This window comes from Brachyistius frenatus, unplaced genomic scaffold (assembly GCF_029030835.1).
Source record: "Brachyistius frenatus isolate BFR_SWC_R1_liver_20210118 unplaced genomic scaffold, ASM2903083v1 Contig_189, whole genome shotgun sequence".
NCBI lineage: Eukaryota > Metazoa > Chordata > Actinopteri > Embiotocidae > Brachyistius > Brachyistius frenatus.
The window spans coordinates 684,719-703,051 of NW_027210788.1; the positions used below are offsets into that span (position 1 = coordinate 684,719).

Below are 18,333 nucleotides of genomic sequence, written 5' to 3' on the forward strand. Positions count from 1 at the left end.
CTTCTCTGTGAGCTTTCACTTCAATTCTTCTGTCCTGGCTGGTTGCACGAGTTCAGACTGACATTTGTGGTTTCAGTGACGTTTGCCATGATGTGCACAGATTGATATCCTCCCTCAGGGTACGTTGTAATATTTATGGTTTTCCTTTATTTATTTTGTTCAATCTTCCAACAAATCAGGTGAAAATTTCAGTTTGTCCAAAACGTCCTCCGTCGTCAGCCTCAGCTGTGGGCCGCTTTTTATCTTCTGTGATTCATTATCAAATGTTGGCATGCTAATGTTAGCATTTAGCTCAAAGCACCAAGAAACAGCCGCTCAGAGCTGCGAGCGTGGATGTGTTTTCTCGTTTTGTTTATTTTTTTCTTTCCTTTGGTCTTCCCTTTCTTATCGCTTCATCTTTACTTCATATACGCGGGTTCTGTTTCTCCATCAAGTGATCTGAAGGCTGTGAAATCTTCAAAACTGGAAGTTGTTGATGGATTTTCTGGAGGCCATCTGTTATCCTGAAGCTAAATGATGTTAGATTAATTTGTGTTTGACACTTGAATAAATTTAGCAGCTATTTTTTTGCTTTTTTACTTTTGCAGGATTAATTTTACACAGTGGTTTTTACCAACATCAACATTGGTGGCAGATTTGATGAAGAGGCGTTCTTCGACAGTTTTACCCCCTTCAGGAAAATGTCCAACTGAGCTCAGGACTTTAAATGAATCCCGGCGGAGACCCGGTGAAACAGGTTTGTGTCAGCCTTTACAGCCATTAACAGACAATTGAATTAGTCTAATTACGCAGGAGAGACCTGAGAAATGATCTAAATTGGCAGATTAGGTTCAGAGGCACGGAGGGGATGAGGAGAAGGGTCGAGAGCTCAGAAAAAGATGTCCAGTCCTGGAGTGGAACCGGAGCAGCTGAGAGTTCAGTCATAATAAGACGATTAACGCTTTTATTATTTGGTCCTGTTCAATTCTTGTTCAGTATTTTTGCCATGACAACGAGGGCAGTTAGCTTCAAATGTGAAATACATAAATTGAATGAATGACAACAAGGAAAGTCCAGGTAGACATGAAATGAACTTTAATATTTCTCTTGCATTTCGTCATGATTTTGTATACAAAGTTATATTTCTACATTTTTATATTAACGATTGGACCTCAAACTACATCGTGTTTGACGTGCATTATATACAAACCTTCCAAGAACGTTATAGTATCCGCCTGAACGTGCAGCTGTGATGCTGCAGATCTGCTTTGTGTTTTCTGATGTGTTGTCATCATGCCGAGGAACAGAGGGGAGGTGTGTGTGTGGGGGGGGGGGTTGAATTGAAGCTCTGCAGTGTTCAGGACTGAAAGATTTCACCTCCAGCTGGCTGAATAGATTTCACAGCTTCTGTTAACTGTGTTGTGACTTTCCTTTGCTTGAGTCACCGATGCATTGTGGATTATTATTTATGATCTTATTTAGTCACAGTTTCCTGTGTGATGCTCGTCAGTTGTGCCAGACTGAGACTCAGTAGTCACCTGCTAACTACGACTGGAGTCAGTGCTAAGCCTTTACTTGTCTGGCTAAATTTTGGGCGGGGCCGGCACCCTTGGCACGCATCCCGCGGTCCCAATTACATACTTTTTTTTACCTTTTTTTTTTTACTTTACATACTACAGTTACCCTTGCGAATATGTGTGCATACAATTGGGACATACTTTATAATAAAAAAGCGCCTTGAACTTTGACCCTCTTGGTCATATCCGTCGCAATCTGCAGTGCAACGTTTAAGTAAAACGGCCATCGGGTAAAGCAGCTTTAAAAAGCAACTTCAGAAATGAGGTTTTCACTGAATTGATTTCTTCTCAGAAATGATTGCTTGAAAGATGAATGCATGATTTTATATTTTACGAGGCAAAAAGGCAGCAGGCGTTTTGAGCTCTTGAATTTTTTTTCTACAGTGTCACATCATGAGGAAAGTAGATTGAAGGTGGTAGTTTGTCTGAGTGGTTGTGATTTAGAGGGTTGGGTGGGTGTTTTTTTTTTTTTTTTTTCACTAGCTGTACCTTTATCCTCACGGAGAACTATTAAGTTGGTGCAGGTTACCCGAAGACATCAGTTAAAAGGGATTTTTTTTTTTTACAACCTGGCAAACCAAATGGTGTTTTTATTTGCACAGCTACAAATGATAAAAGTATTTTACAAAGTTTGCCTCATTGGCAGAAGAGTCACACCTAACATCCAACCAGTTCTTCAGTGGAGCCCCATCCCCCCCAGACATCAGGCCGGTACCATCTGAACCAGCGATGTGAAGGGACAAGACTCCACCCGTTACTGTTCGCGTCCTCGTCACCACGTCTCTCCACTGTTGAGGACAGTGTGGTAATTAACGTGCATTTTCTTTACTCTGTACTGACACGCAGTTAAATCCCAAGATTCTCCTGCTCTTTAACACAATTTAAAGTCTTGTGTCTGAAATTATGCACTTTATCACATTTTAATTTCAACTATTATTTATTGCTTTGCTGCGATTTTGCTCAACTATTATATTTTGTTAGTATATTTCAATATACTGTTTTATTGCTTGTATCTCCTATAACTTTGTGTCTCAAACTGTTTTCCCACCTTTTCTCTTTTTTTATTGTATTATTTTTTTTCAAAATCAATTTCATGTCTCAAAGAAAACATTTGGATCTCTGGAAGATCAACATCACCTCAAAATCCTTTGATATTTAGACACGTCATGTACAGGTTCTACTTTTCTTCCCACACAGGACTAAATAATAAAGAATTGTCGTTGGATAATTGTCATCATTACGACACACAGACATATATTAAAGACAATTAAAGCAATACCTGATCATTTAGTCCTTCCTGCACATCTCAGCATCTTGGTACCGAAACATCTGCGTGAGGAGTAACATAAACAGAAGACAGAAATCTGTCATAACTCAACATAGTAAATGAGTTATAGTGTGTCCAGAGACACTGAGTGGTCCTCAGGGTGAGACACACACACACACACACACACACACTTACTTCATGGGTCCCTGGACGGGTGGAGGCTGGATGGTTTGGGATAGTTAACAGGGAGACAGAAATAACCGCCTGGGTTGGGCTCTGCTGAGTTCCATGACCGCTGACGACACAAATAGTTTACACAGCGGGAAGTGACATGTTGGACATACCTCACATGATCTGTGTGTGTGTGTTTGAGGTTTACCCGCAATTACTGTTGGTTATAGCTGTTCCTAATAAGTCAGATAAGCGCTTGGTTTTATTTGAAGGATGAGGTTAGAATACAGTTTATGGAGGTTACAGTTATTGTTACTTAAACAGAAAGCAGCTGCGTTAGAGAGGACATGTCTGAGGTTCTGGTGAGACAATGAAATGTGATCCCTGAAGCCCAGTGCAAGTTTTGATCAATGAGTTGGAGGCTTATCGGACACAAAAACACTGCAGTGATTTAAAAAAAAAAGAACTATGAGATGGGATTTTTATGAGGTTGGGATGGTTATCACAGAGACAGTAGGTGCATCTTCTGTCTCAGTAAATAATCTATGAAAGTGAGTTGACAGATCACGTTGTAATGTGCGGCGGCAAAAAATGAGAACCCAAGTTTCGATGCTATAAATCACCTTTTCATAGGAGAAATTCAGCTCGACATGCTCTACAGCTTCAAACGATGACAAATTAAAATGGTGAGTTTGTTTTAGTGCAGGCTTAGTTTTCATATAAAACAAATCTGCATAATTTCCGAGACGTCTCGAGCGCAAGTACGACAATCTGTGATGAAACATCGTGTGATTACGAAGACTAACAGACGGAGATACATAACTGGTATATAACATAAAGTACATCAGGTTCAGAACCCCTCAGTTCACTCTGGGTCAGTGTGCATTCATCTAACGGTGTCAGCAGAGTCTGGGTGTGTTTGAGTCTCGCATTGAGATACACCCATAAACAGGCAGATGCAGCGGACCCTCCGGGTTTAATATGAGACAACAGTCTAATTTCTGCTTCAATCCTTGAGGAGCATCTGATAAGAGAGGAGCTCAAACAGTGTGTAAACTATCAGAGGAGCCTGACAGTTCAAACCTTCACCAATACTGCACACAAGTGTTAGAAATCTGCTACTGCACCATGACGCATGCCCAATATCTTCCCAGTGCAAATAACCCGAGGAGACGGAAAATCATAAAACCCAATGTTGATGCTAACATATCCCCTAACGGATTCATAATCTATTGAAAGTCTAAAAAGTTATTGCATCGTCGTTTTTCTGTAAACAGGAAGTGGTTACATGTCACTGGGACTAAAGCATGGAACAGAGGTTTTGCCTGTTGGTTCCTGTTGCATAAAGCAGACAGGTGCTTTGAGTCCGAATTAAAAACATGACCTCTAATTTTACTGGATGGCAGGTAACTTTAAACATGTGACCTTAAACCCTTCAGGAGGTTCCTTGAGGTGAATGTGTGGATGAACTAAGCGCAGACAGCGGCGGACATCCAGCAGGGCCTTCATCCAGGCGGTGGCGCTGACACGGCACATGGAGAGATGAGCATCAGTTGGACAGTAATGACTGTTATCCAGACAAGTAACAACGCGGCAGAATACTCAGTACTTTCTCCACATACTAAAACGACGACTATCATGTGAAAGGTTCATGGAGTAGGTTTTACGTTAAACTGACCAACGACAGAAACTGAAAAACTCGTATATATAATTTTTTCTTTTTTTAAATCTCACCTTCAACATGTGCACTGCAGGCGTCCTTTAACACATTTAAGAACTCATCTGTATCCTGCATTTCTATTAATAGTCCACAAAAGTTGGATGTAGTCGAGGTCAACTGTCTGGTAGGACCTGTTGGTCCATTAATCCGCAGTAATCAAAATAGATGGGAGAAAGAAGTCAAATAAATAAAAACATAAAGGTTTAATTTGATCTTAAGATATTATTTTAATAACTTTTGGACTTGGATAGATTTTCATACCTTGACTGTGAATCAGCCGGCCCGGTTTGGATCTCTGGCTGGAAACTTTGCACCCTCGTGTCCCCCTTATATTTTGGGGGACACTGTCTACATTTGAGTAGTTTTTTATTTATAGACTATGTCATCTTAAAATCTCAAAAGCATGTGGTCAAGGTGAAACTTTAAGGGACATTTAATCAAACATTATAGGTGTGTTGAAGGCTGATGAATAACTCTGACCCCGTGTTAGGATCAGAAAACCCCAAAATATCAAAATTTTAAATTCTTGATGTTGTATAATCATTACTGCTGCAAATAAAATATACTATTCTGAACATGTTCTGTAATGACTCTGAAAACTTATGTGAAATAAAATAACCTGATAGAAATTCAGATTTTTTTTTTTTTTAAAGTTTTGTCTTGAAGAGTTTGTAGCCTTAATAGGACCGTTGCCAACCGAGGCATGGTGCTATTTGTATACCTGCTTCTCTGGGAAGTTGCCATAGCAACCATCTCTGCATTAATGAGTAGGTTTCAATCACTCCACACAGTGGAAAGTAAACAGTCTGAAAGTCTTGAAAGTGGAATTTAAAAAGCCCATCGTATTTACAGAACAATCACGGCACATCACATTGAGCAAAAATTACTTTTCCAAATTCCAGCAAACTAAAATGCTCATTTAAGGAAACACTCAAACTTTTTACTCCCTGAGATGAACTGGGACAAAAACTCCCACTGAGACCGAAGTTGCGTAAAAGCAATGAACTGCGATTGATTGTTTAAACTAGAAATGGAGCCGTTGTAAAAATTGTGTCACAGCATGACACGGACCTCATTCGGAGGGTGAAACAGGAACCCTTACAGATACTGGCACTGCATGACTCAAACCACATGATTAAATGAATAAAAACTGAATTATTTATGTCTGAGTTTTTGTAATAAAAGGAATCCGTGCTGGTAACATGTTTCAGCTCGTTCTGACTGCTGACGAGTGCGTTGCTCTGGTCTGATAATACATCAGAGTATCTAATCACCCAAAGATATAGAATTACTTGCCGGGCAGTAATGTTTTGATGGCACATTATTCTCTGGTGAAATTGGGAGTTTGGCACAAAAGCTGTGCGGCAAGCTTTTGAAACTTGGAAATTGCACAAATATTATGAGTTGTTCTGTATCTGTATTTTCAGCTGAGGAGTTCCTGAGATTTTAATGTGTAAAATCACTGTTTCAGTTGAGAAGTGCAAAAACGCATGAAAAGAAATGTGCAACTGCAGCAGTACGTAGTATGAGGATCCGAAGTGTCCTTGGCTGGTATGATTTGTGTAATATCTGCTTTTAACAGAAGTCATTGAGGTTTGAGTGCTGGGTGAGAGGAGTGCTGTAGGCGGAGCTCCAGTCCCGCTCAAAGACAGCCTGCAGCTGTGATTGGACGGTTGGCTCCAGGGACTGTGATGCCGTCTGGTTGACAACCAATGCTGAGCCGGCGGTGCTCACGAAGTAGTCGCCTGACCAGTTAGACGTACCTGCAGACAGCAACACGCACATCTTAGCACATTTATCCCCCTTTTCTGAAGACGAGGCCGACGGGTGGGAATACAGAGAGTACAATCCGTTTTGATCGATCAGTTATTCAGCTTAGCGTTTAACATCTTCCACCAAGTATTCGATTCAAAAAAAAGTATTTTCGTCTTCATGTTTTCAGGATAAAACGAATCATCTGCTCACAAAAATCACCTGTTTAAAGGGAAGCAGGGAGATTCCTGTTTGGATCCCTCATGACAGATCAAAGCCCCAAAACCCCTTGTGTGTATTCAGCCGGGTACGCGGAGTCAACAAACTGTATCACAGCTCGATGCTGTCAGCGGGCATCCACAGTGTATTTCACGTGTAGCATGCAGCGTGTCTTACCTATGTATGCTATCTTGTCAGTCACCATATACTTGTTGTGGTTAACTCTGGCGAAGGGAATCTCCTTCTGCTTGGGGCTGGACGGCACCACAAACAGCCTCTGAATGAAGGAAACATCATGTCTTCAGATGACGTAATAATGTTTATAACATCCTTTGACCGCGAGCGGGTCTGGAACAGGAAGTGCTACTTACCACCTGGATGTCCACTTTGCTCTTGGCGTCGTGAACCGCTGCCAGCGACTTGAGGAAGGGGAACATGACGGGCTGGGTGCTGCCCCAGCAGCTGATCAGCAGCCGCACTTTGACGCGCTTCTCGTACGCCACTCGCCTCAGCTGCGTGTCGATGTCGGCCCAGTACCTGCAGGGGGCGCCACGCACACCGGCGTGAGCACATCGGACAACCGCACAAACCCACGCAGCTGCGTCCCAAGTACATTTTTGTTGTACCTCTTAGGGTGTGAGAACTCCATGGTGGGCAGGTAGTTCATGACTGCGATGTAGATGAAGCTCTGGGCGTCTTCCATCACACTGAGGATGGACTGCAGGTCTGGAGTCCTGCCGGCCGCACAGAAGGACGGAGGGGAACTCTGAGGACGAGCGGAGGGACGGAGACGGTCAGAGATCTGTCGAGTTATTAGCTCGTGTGTTTTGCAACATGTTCAACCTCATTGAACACCTTCCCTAAGTTATATAAGGAGGTGCGGGGCAGTCTCTTAACCTTTTGATATACTGAAATAAAAAATAAATAAAACAATCCCCCATCCTTTCCTGTATCTCACCGACAGGTAGACGTGGGACGGCGTGTTGTTGAGCGCCAGCTGGAGGGGCGTGTCCTTGTTGTAGGGGGTGGAGAAGCTGGTCGGCCACGGCGACGGGATGGACTGACTCTCCCCCAGGAACCAGTAGGCTTCGAAGATCTTACTCAGGTCGGCAGCCAAACAGCTGCAGTTGTAGACCACGGCGCCGAGCTCCTTCACCTGGCGACCCCCCAAAAGCACAACATTAATATAATCCCCATGTTTTTTTTTTTACAGCTTCTGGCTTTTCAGAAAAAACATTAAAGTATTTTAGAATTGTTGTTCATTAATTTTGACCTAGTTTCAATTCCAAATCCCGTCTTTTGACGAGGAAATAACACCATGACTTGATTTGATACCACTTAAGATTAAAAAAAAAAAAATTCAGAAAGAAATTTTTTTTGCACTGTCAGCAAAAAATAATAAAATAAAAAATCTTTGTTGCATTAACAGCTCAGCAAAATGACCAATGAATGTCTGATGAAGAAAAAATACGGTGTGGTTTGAGATGTTAATGGCTTCACAGAATTAAAGCTGGCGTAAACTGTTCTTACAACATGACATGTGACTGAAACTCTGAGCAAACATAAACACTTCCTCTTAAAAGGAGAAGAATCTTAAATGCGTCAGCACGCAACTTTATTACTGTCAGTTTAGCAGATATTACAAAGATGTTTTTAATCACACTGGATTGTGACACCGCACAGATCAACCAAAACATTCAGATAATCCATATATAACACATTTACAATGTGTGTGTGTGTGTGTGTGTGTGTGTGTGTGTGTGTGTGTGTGTGTGTGTGTGTGTGTGTGTGTGTGTGTGTGTGTGTACCTGTGTGAGGGACCTCCAGTCCATGTTGGCACTGCCGATGTAAATGTGTTTCTTGTCTACGACCCAGAACTTGGTGTGCAGGACGCCCGAGGTGAGCGTTCTCATGTTAACTGTCCTGATATCAGCTCCTGAAATCACACACACACACACACACACACACACACACACACACACACACACACACACACACACACACACACACACACACACACACACACACACACACATCTGTTAGAAAGTCACTTTAATTCAGATGTTGTTTTTTTCAGGCAGAAGATTCTGGTTCTCAGGATCTGAACAGATCAGACACGTCGTTCAGACACCTGCTGATATAAAGAGTCCTCACCCGAGTCGTTGAGCAGTCTGAGGTCGTGTTGCGGTTTTCCCGCCTGAGGTCTGCTGACTGCAATACGGACAGATAACGTCCCTGATAGTTCAGCTAGTTTACTCAGAACGGTCTCACCCTGTTCACACAGCAAGAAAAAAAGGCATCAAAATAAGTCGACTGACTCATAATTATCACAGTAAATGAAGATAATACAATATAATGTGAGAGGAGTTGATAAAAACTCAATTCAAACTGAGCTCGTGTCTAATTCTTTGGGACCTCCAGCTGACCTGATGCGCCGTCGGCTCATGAGTGCCGGTGTCCTCGTTACTGAGCGTCCAGTAGAAGGAGGCGATGTCCAGACTGCTGCGAGCCTCGGCCATCAGATTCATCCACGTCTGGAAGATGGACGGGTAGGCGGCGCTGGAGTTGAACTCCAGACCTTCAGGGATGCTCTCCACCAGAACGATCCTGACAGGAGGGAAAACACATCAAATGACGAAAAAAAAAAAAGTCACAACCAAGAAGCAATAAATTCTGTCTGTTTACATGACACAACAGCTGTTACACGAGATATCATATGCAAGTTTCAGTGTTTGTGCTGCGTTCAATGTCGAGCGGATGTTTGCTCACTTGCAGGAGTCCGAACACGACTCGACCAGGGGCAGGCGGGCGCTCGGAGGCGGGTGGAGGGAGGAGGCCCTCGGCGTCAGGAGGCTATAGAGGGCCACGGCGGCCAGCAGCACGCTGGTCACGGTGGCCAGAGCCAGCAAACACCTGGAATACTGTTGAAAACCTGCCATTAGGTAGGTAGGTAGGTAGGTATATACTTTATTAATCCCCGAGGGGAAATTTTTTAAGTCATTAGAGTCGAGGGCGAGCGGCGACGACGCAGTTTGAGCCGGTGGGTATTCGCGCTGTAACTCACCACCTGTGCTTTCCTGTTGGATTCGTGTCTCCGCCCCTCCGTGTCCACCAGCTACGAGACATCAGAGACACACGTCAACACAATGACCGCACAACACCATGAGCGCTTTCATTACAAACCGGACTGTGAACCTCCGGTAGGACGTGAATGCTGCCACACAAATTATTCACAGAAGCTGATTTTTCTTGACTGTGAAAAACCGACGTTAAACATGATAAATTAACTTTCCAAAATGTGGGCAAACACGTCTTCAATTTGGCATCTGATTTAAATAAATAATCAAACCCAGTCAAATGTGGAAATGAAGAAAAACTACTAATAACCAAAAAGCGCTTCACCTGGTTGTAAATGATGTCCGTCTTCATGTCGGCAGACAAAATGAGGTGTGATTTCACAGACCTCAGGTCAGATGGTCCTCTGAGACAAAACAAGAGGAAAGAAACACACAATGTCACACCGTGTCTTCAGGCTTCGGTAGTAAAGACATTGAAATTGAATGTCGGTTCATTAAAAACGTTCTGGTTTGACACCAGGCGGCCACTGATGCTCATTTGAAACCTGAACAATGTCAGTTTTCTATTTGACTCCAGAGATTATCATAAATGTGCATAGTTGTGAAATATCATACCAATGTCAAAAAAACAACTGTTTCTCCTCTACACACACACACACACACACACACACACACACACACACACACACACACACACACACACACACACACACACACACACACCCCTGGTTGTCCTTTATAGACTCGACAAAGAGAAGGTTCTCTTTGTTTTTCAAAGTCATTTACAGAGAATGGACGGCACAGCTCATCTCCATCACAAAGACCCGCGGCTGCACCAAAATCACCACCTCACTTAACAGCTATACAAATACACATATCACGGACTGTGGTGGATTCACTGAGCTGAACCCAAAAATATTAAAATAAAATACGTGATCAAGACGGAATCTGAGGTTTCGTGATTTATGAGGTTGGATTATTTAAAAGAGGAAGTGAGGAAGCCGAAATGCTGATAGGAGCCGTGTGAAGCTGCAAAATATCTCAAGAGTTGGCAAGTCACAACAAACATGTAACTGCTGCTGAAAAGAATTCAAATTCAGCAGCCATCCAATAGTAAATAATCATTTTGTGTCCGAAATCATTCTGCCACTTACATATTTTACAGGCATGTTTGCATGTCGTCCACACGTAGGAAACAACAAACACACCAACATATTTTCATTTTGTGGTTTTCCCCCTAAAAACGATTGAAGAGAAATGTATTTCCTGATAAGAGTCGTACCCCCACCTGCACTCAGGAAGCAGTTTAACACTCAAATGTTTGTTTTTATTTGACTTAATGAGTCCTCAGGGGAAAAAAACATGGAAGCAATCGCTGTGAATGCTCCTTTATTTTATTTTTTACTAAAATGTGTTTGTAAAGTGGTGCTGGTTTATATGATGGTATTTACCAGGAGTTGGGAGGTTTTTGCTTCCAACAACAACAACAAAAATCATACCCGACAACACATTTTACTCATTATTACAGTTTTAAGACAAATAGATCATTTAATTGGTTATATTGGTTATTGTAAACATATTTTGAATTTAAAATAAATAAAAACTGCAGGCGTAGCTCTCGTACTGTTGAATCGAGTTTGATAAGAAAGTCATTTCCACCCTTTATGGGAAGTAACACATCGATTCAGTCATGAAAACATGAAAGTTGGAAAAGAAGGAACCACATTTTACTCTTCTTGTATTGTAATTTATAAAGGAGCTCATTGGTGGAAGAAGTTCGGAGATCTCAGGACCACAATAACAACAACAAAAAGGTAAAGTCCTGCATTCAAAAATCCTAAATTAAAGTACAGAAGTACTGTCGGCAAAATATACTTAAAGGTATCAAAAGTACACTGATGAGCAGTCTATACATATAACGTGCAATTTAAGGTATTAAATATTGATCTGAAAAGTGACTAGTAACTATTGCTGTAAAATAAATAAGGTGGAGCAGAAGTAAAAGCAGAAAACAGAAATACCAAAGTACAGTGTAAGTTAGGGCTCAATATTCAATCATATCGTGATATGAGAAGATGTCTCTTAGATTTGGGATTTTGTAATATTGTGATATATGGCTAATAATTATTGTCTCTTCCTGGTTTTAAAGGCGACATTACAGAAAAAAAGATGGCATTTTCTCAAATTTACCAGACTGATCCTTTACTTCTCTTTTCCCCTCTTAGTCAGTACAACCACATTAGCAGATTAAATCTGGGCCTAATTCTGACAGTTATTTTACGTTCAAGTTGCATCTGCTAGAAGATAAAGAAGGGCTTGTTCATCTGTGCTGAGGACCAAATTAAATTAGAAAACACAATTTAGAGAGGAGCCAGTGACTCAATAACTTCGGCTGAACTTGCAGAAGTGTGTATTGTGTCAGAGAGGATTACTGAGAATAAAGAAACGGGTTTGGTGAGGTCCAGCTGGCAGAAGGCTCAAACTTCAGTGGAGGTCAATGTGTTTCAAATGAAACTAGTACATTTACACACGAGACAGGTTTCTGGTTTCCTGAGCAGACGGAAGGTCGCTGAAGGTGCAAAACAACAAAAACAAGCCGCTTCCAGCTGTAAAGAAGAATAAATAAATAAATAAACGGTCAACGAACCTGTCACGGTCGGTCCAGATCCCGCACACAGCTGCGTCGACACGGCGGTTCAGATTACTGTGTCGTTGTAAAACACAGGAAAGAAGCTTAAAAGGACCTCGTTCACTGCGTTGTTGTTGTTGTTGTTGGAGCACCGATTCACAAACAGGACTCCAGCGCGAGGAGGGGGGGAGGGGAGGGGAGGTAGTCATGTGATCCAGGCAGAACAGCCAATCGCAGGGGAGCTACCGGCGTGACGTAACACGGACGTCACAGTAGTCGTTTTACATTTTCAACACGAGAGGACGCCGAAGACACGCGACACAAAAAAGGCAGGAGGTACCCGGATTAGGATGCGCGCGCGCCTGTTTAATATACAGCATTAAAAAAAAAAAAAAATTAAAAAAAAGTCCATGAAATAGAGTTTACAACTTGTGACACAATAAGACTCGTGGTGTTTTTTTTAATTATTTTTTTAATTTATTTTATTTTGTATTTTTTATTAAAAGCATTGACAGCTTCTCTAACTTCAAAGAAAGAAGGTGTTTTAAACTGCAAGGCCTCTCTGGCTGTCTGAGACCACGTGGTGTCATCTCGCTAATATTTAACAATGACGCATGCGCATCTGAAGCTTCTAGCCACCGTCCAGCTGCACTGCGCTCATTAAACAGGTGATTCTGCAGCCTCTGTTTGAACTGATGGGTCACATTCATTAACCACCATGTTGTTTTGCATCCCTGAGTCACTTACAGCGTGGTGTTCTCTCCAAACGTGTTTACCTTTTGGTTTTTGGTTTGGTCCTCTTGAGAATTTATTCCCATTATTGATAGAGACAAATTATCTACGTGATCTATAAAAATAAGAAGGAAATACTTTTGTTTAAATTCTGCTCCAGCCGGATAAATTAACATGTCTCCCGCTTTTGCTGGGTCTCAACTTTTTATTCTCAATAGTAGTAAACCCGTACTTGTTTTTTTTTAGTTCACCATGTTGTTTATAATGAGAGCCTAATATGTTTGTTGTCTCTCTTTCTTAGCTTCTGCGAGGGCCTCCTCAGTTTTACCCAGCAGAGATGGTGTTGACAGAGGTGAGGAATATTCATTCATAAAAAAGGAGAACCTGAATTTCAGTCATTTATTTTTTTCCCACGTGAAACTGATATTTATGGAGAGCAAATGCATTTTGAAGGTGGATATTGTACTGCTGTCTTTGTCTAGTAAATGCATTTGTTAGTCACAGGAATGCTCACGCTTCTCTTACTGCATTTTGTCTTCAAAGTGCAGATCCTGCTTGAGGGAAAATATTAATAGAATATTAGTGAACCCCATTTTAAAGTGTGACAGTAAGAAAAAAGTATAAATAAATTCTACTGGAAACAAACTTTTATCATGAGTTTGACAGTCTCATCTTGACTTCAGTTCTGCGTGCAAACTACAATTCATAGATTGTAGTTGGTAGGATTGCGTGCCAACAGGGGGCGCCATTGTGCAAGTACAAACTCTGGGATTTTTTTTTTTTTAGAGCTTTTCAGGCATGAGTGATGGTTGGAAAGCAGCAGAGAGGATAATAGCAGGGTGAAGAGAGGCAGAGTGCAGTTTTTTTTCCACCAGCGGCTCACAATACAGAGTAACTAAGGATATCTGTTCAAAAACAGTGGAATGTGCCTTTGTGGAAACGTGTGGTTAATGGTCATATTTCCTTTTGTCAGTGGTGAAACCTGTCGTTTGATAAGGCAAAAAGAGACAGATTCTGATTTCTGAATTCTGATTAATGCAGATGAGATTAATCTCTAAACAGATCAACCATTTTTTTTTTTTTTTTGTGGTTGCACAACAGGTGACAGCGGTCGTCTTGTTACGCCTTTGTTTTTAAAGTGGAACATTTATAATGTGACTTGGTTATTATCTGACGATGTGAAACTAGTCAGTTTGCGACTTGCATCATCACTTCTTAGGTACATCATATACTGTTCAGCCTGCTGATAGCACACAGTAATCAGATGTACGTTTTAATTTATTTTTATTTATCAACTTCCCCCTGGAGGAGGTGTGTTCATGTAATACTACGTCAGGATGGATCCAGTGAGTCACGGAGAAACCACCTTGACTCAACTGCTTTTATACTCAAAGCTCTGCTTCAAAATTTTTTACTCAAATAACTTCTTCACATTCTGGGTCGTTGATTTCCAGTTACACTCTCGTAGTTACCTTTAGGTGATTAAATAGTATGTATTCCCATTTCTTCACACTGTCCACTAATGTGATTTAACGTGTGTTATCTTGGGACCAAAAAAAAAAGGGTTCTTGTAGAGGTGTAAATGGGTGATTTAATCTTCTATTTGGGCACTTAATCAACGTATAAAATCACGGTAATGTTATATTATCGAGTCCAAATGTGCTCCTGCGAACGTGACATGACAATGGGAACAGCTGCTACCAAAAAAAACAACAACACACATTACAGCTCCTGCTAGATAACTTAACTCAGCAGATTAGGTAAATACAATTTTACCGAAACAAATGATTCCACACGAGACTTGTTTACACCGGTCCGGAAATGTACGAGATTATGCAAATACAAAAACCTCCGGTTTCTTTTTATCCTTTTAATCATTGAGGCGGCTCTCTCTTTTGTCTAAGTCTGCTATTTATGACCGGGCAGGCCATAAAAACACTTTGACATCACTGAAGCCGGCTGGTGATGGTGGTGATCCTGTTGGTGGAGGAACCTTTTCACGGTCGCTTTTGTCATTCACACTGAAAAACAGTCACCTCTCTGAACTCTTAACATCACGACATGTACAATATTCTGTTTCTGCATTTGTCCTCCCTTCTGTGATATTTCTTTTTTTTAATACTAAAAAAATCAACATGACATGTAGAAAACTGTTGACTATTTTGTACGCGCATGACTTTATTAAGTGTGAAATCTTAGCCAAATTAACTGTATTACACCATTCGATAGACAAATATAAAAAATAATTAATTTCTAATTAAGATTAATTGATTAAAAAATGTCTTCTGTTGTAGCCGACAAAATAATTAGCTTTTATAGCTGTTTATAGTGCCATGTTGTTGTTGTTGTTGTTGTTGTTGGTGAGAGTAAATCTTCCAAATTTAATGTCTTTGTAAAAACTACAAATAAAATGAAGCTTTTTGGCAGTGCAAAGAAAACATATTAATGAATGAAAAAATAGCAAACAAATAGGTTAAATGTAGCTTTAAGAAAACTATTCAGTTTGCCATCTTACACAACTACATAGACTTGCGTGACATAATTTTTCTGGAAAGTTGGTTTGAAAAAGTTGTCTTATATTTAAAGGCAGGAAATTCCTTATTGACAACAGATTTCGTTAGTAAATGGAGACCTGTAATCTCACGTAACCGGTAATAATAAAGTTTAAAAAAAAAAAAAAATCTTTTTTGAGGATTTTCTTCAAATGAATTAACTCCGCAACGGAAATGAATGAATACGTTAAACGTCTCACGGTAACGTGTGTTCACACCCACAGGTTTGTACCTGATGCACTGACTCATGTCTTCCTGCTGCGCCCACTCATCTGTTGTTCACTTGTGTGTTCTCTCTCTCTCTCACACACACACACACACACACACACACACACACACACACACACACACACACACACACACACACACACACACACACACACACACACACACACACACACACACACACACACACACACACACACACACACACACACACACACACACACACACACGCACACACACACACACGTGCTGCTGTAAAGGAAAGCCACCCCTGTGCTGTCTGACAGGAGGAGGAGAACGACTCAGCTGTAAACCCGTCGCCACCCAACTGTCTGACAGACTTTAACTTGATAACAGGCTCGTCGTACAGGCAGCTTGTGTCTTCTCTGGCATCTACCTCACCTATTCCCACATGTCTCTCTCAAACCTTGGTTTAAATTCCAGTTATAATAATAATAAAAAAAAAAAACCAAACCAAAAAAAAACAACAAACTCCCTCACTGACTTCACTTGAGGTCGAAAAAGTACGCACACACACACACACACACACACACACACACACACACACACACACACACACACACACACACACACACACACACACACACACACACACACACACACACACACACACACACACACACACACAACCACAAGCACAACCCAGACTAGTGCAGGTCATCACTACAAAACAATCCTGGAGTTGCTCAATTCTGACACGATAAAAGTTTTAAGAGCCGACTGCTTCATCTGTGGCTAAAACTTGTCTCCGACACACTGGAGCAGGTTCAACCTTAAAATAAATGTTCCATAAAACCTCTCTGTCGTTATTTTCCTCCTAATTTAATTATGTTCTCGGTTGAGACCACACAAAAAAAAAACCCGTCAGCGGATGACTTGGAGAGTAAAGGACAAGAAATTGATTCTGACAGTAGGCCAGTTCATTCTGTTCACCGTCCACCCACGTCTGTCTGAGCTGGACCGGGGGGGGGGGGGGGGATGTGGGTGACAATGGTCAGAGGGTGAGTGGGTGGGGATGTGCGGGCCAAGAGAACAGGTTGTTCAGCCGCAGGTGAAGGCTGATGGAAAGCCCAGATACTGAGCCAGGTGGGTGGGTGGGTGGGTGGGTGGGGGTGGTGGAGGGGGGCAGGACAGGGCAGGACAGGGCGGTGAAACGCTCACAGGAGTGTGTTGTTTTAAACATTGTGTGTGTCTGTGGTTTTGACATTTTACAAACAAGAACCTTGACATGTTCAGGACGGAGATACTGTTTGTCATGGAGGTCAGGGTCGGGGCTTTTTATTCCAGGGAATCTGCTATGAGCAACGAACAACAGGCTCGGACGACGTGCTGCTGGTCAGGTGCTGCATTTCAGACCGATTTACATCAAACCTCACCGTCTTTTGTGTCCTCCTGCATCTTTACTTTGAAATTCACTTTGAACTCCGTCTAAACATCTAAAGACAAGAAGGGACATGAATGACATTTTTTTTTTTTGTCATTTCATTTCGAGAAAACGTGTAAAAGCAAAATATGATTCTTCCTTGTATTTATTAAACCACATGATCAGGTGTTTAAAATGATAATAGCTGAGCTCACAGAAAAAAGGACGGAAGGAAAACATCCATTTTGTTTGCCGCACTACAAACCCGGCACTTTGTTTTCAACTTTGTGTACACAAACGTTTATTTCCCCAAAAAAACCCATCAGGTGCACCAAGCAGATAAAACCAAATCAACCCCGGATGCACACGACAGACACAAAAACCCTTTAAACTGTCGGAAAACAACTAATGAGCTCAAAGCTGTTGTGATACAAGCAGTTAAGATGGTGGCGAGGATATTGAAGGAAAATGAAGTGTAGAAAGTGACTGTTTAGATGAACCCAAACAAAGGTATCCTAAATCACTCGCAGGCTCGGCACGACTGGTCTGCAAAGAAAAATATCAGAAAGGACATAAAAGAGGATTTCTTTCCAGGCAGCTTTGTAACGGAGTCATTTCAACAGCTTTTAGTCGTTTCAGTGTGGACGTGGCCGGGGTTTTTTCGGCGTGTGCTCGCGCTAGCACGCTACGTGGGTAGCACAGGTCAGATAGAGCAGGTAACTCATTACCCAGTCCGGTCGAACCGGGTCTGTGTGTGGAGAAGAGGAGGGGAGAGGAAGAGGGGAGGTGGTGCATCCGCTGGTACATCTGAATATCCTTCGTTAGTTTGACTCCTCAGACTTTCAGGCCTCAAACTTTACACCCCGAGTGTGAATGCGGAGGATTTCCTCTGTTCTGTTGTGTTTAAAGAGCTCTTTTGTTCAGTTAAGACGCAAGAAAAACAGACCGTGGGAGCCGAGCTCTTTAAGGAGGTGAAGACTCTGCAGTTTGGACAAACAAGATTTGAACACTGAGGGTTTCAAATAACAAAATGCAGCGATGGTTTGAAG

At 41.7% G+C, this 18,333-nt stretch overlaps 1 protein-coding gene across 1 annotated transcript; it reads right to left on the reverse strand.

The window, feature by feature from the left end:
- Nucleotides 1-4,916: 4,916 nt before the first annotated feature.
- Nucleotides 4,917-12,531, reverse strand: pld3 (phospholipase D family member 3). The gene is made up of 12 exons (XM_069718261.1): nt 12,410-12,531; nt 10,088-10,166; nt 9,750-9,800; nt 9,455-9,606; nt 9,112-9,292; nt 8,840-8,957; nt 8,494-8,621; nt 7,644-7,841; nt 7,312-7,451; nt 7,057-7,222; nt 6,863-6,962; nt 4,917-6,477 (listed from the first exon to the last, which is right to left on the reverse strand). Exons 2-12 carry the CDS (start codon nt 10,112-10,114, stop codon nt 6,290-6,292), a joined length of 1,449 nt encoding a protein of 482 aa, XP_069574362.1. The 5' UTR covers nt 10,115-10,166; nt 12,410-12,531; the 3' UTR covers nt 4,917-6,289.
- Nucleotides 12,532-18,333: the final 5,802 nt, after the last annotated feature.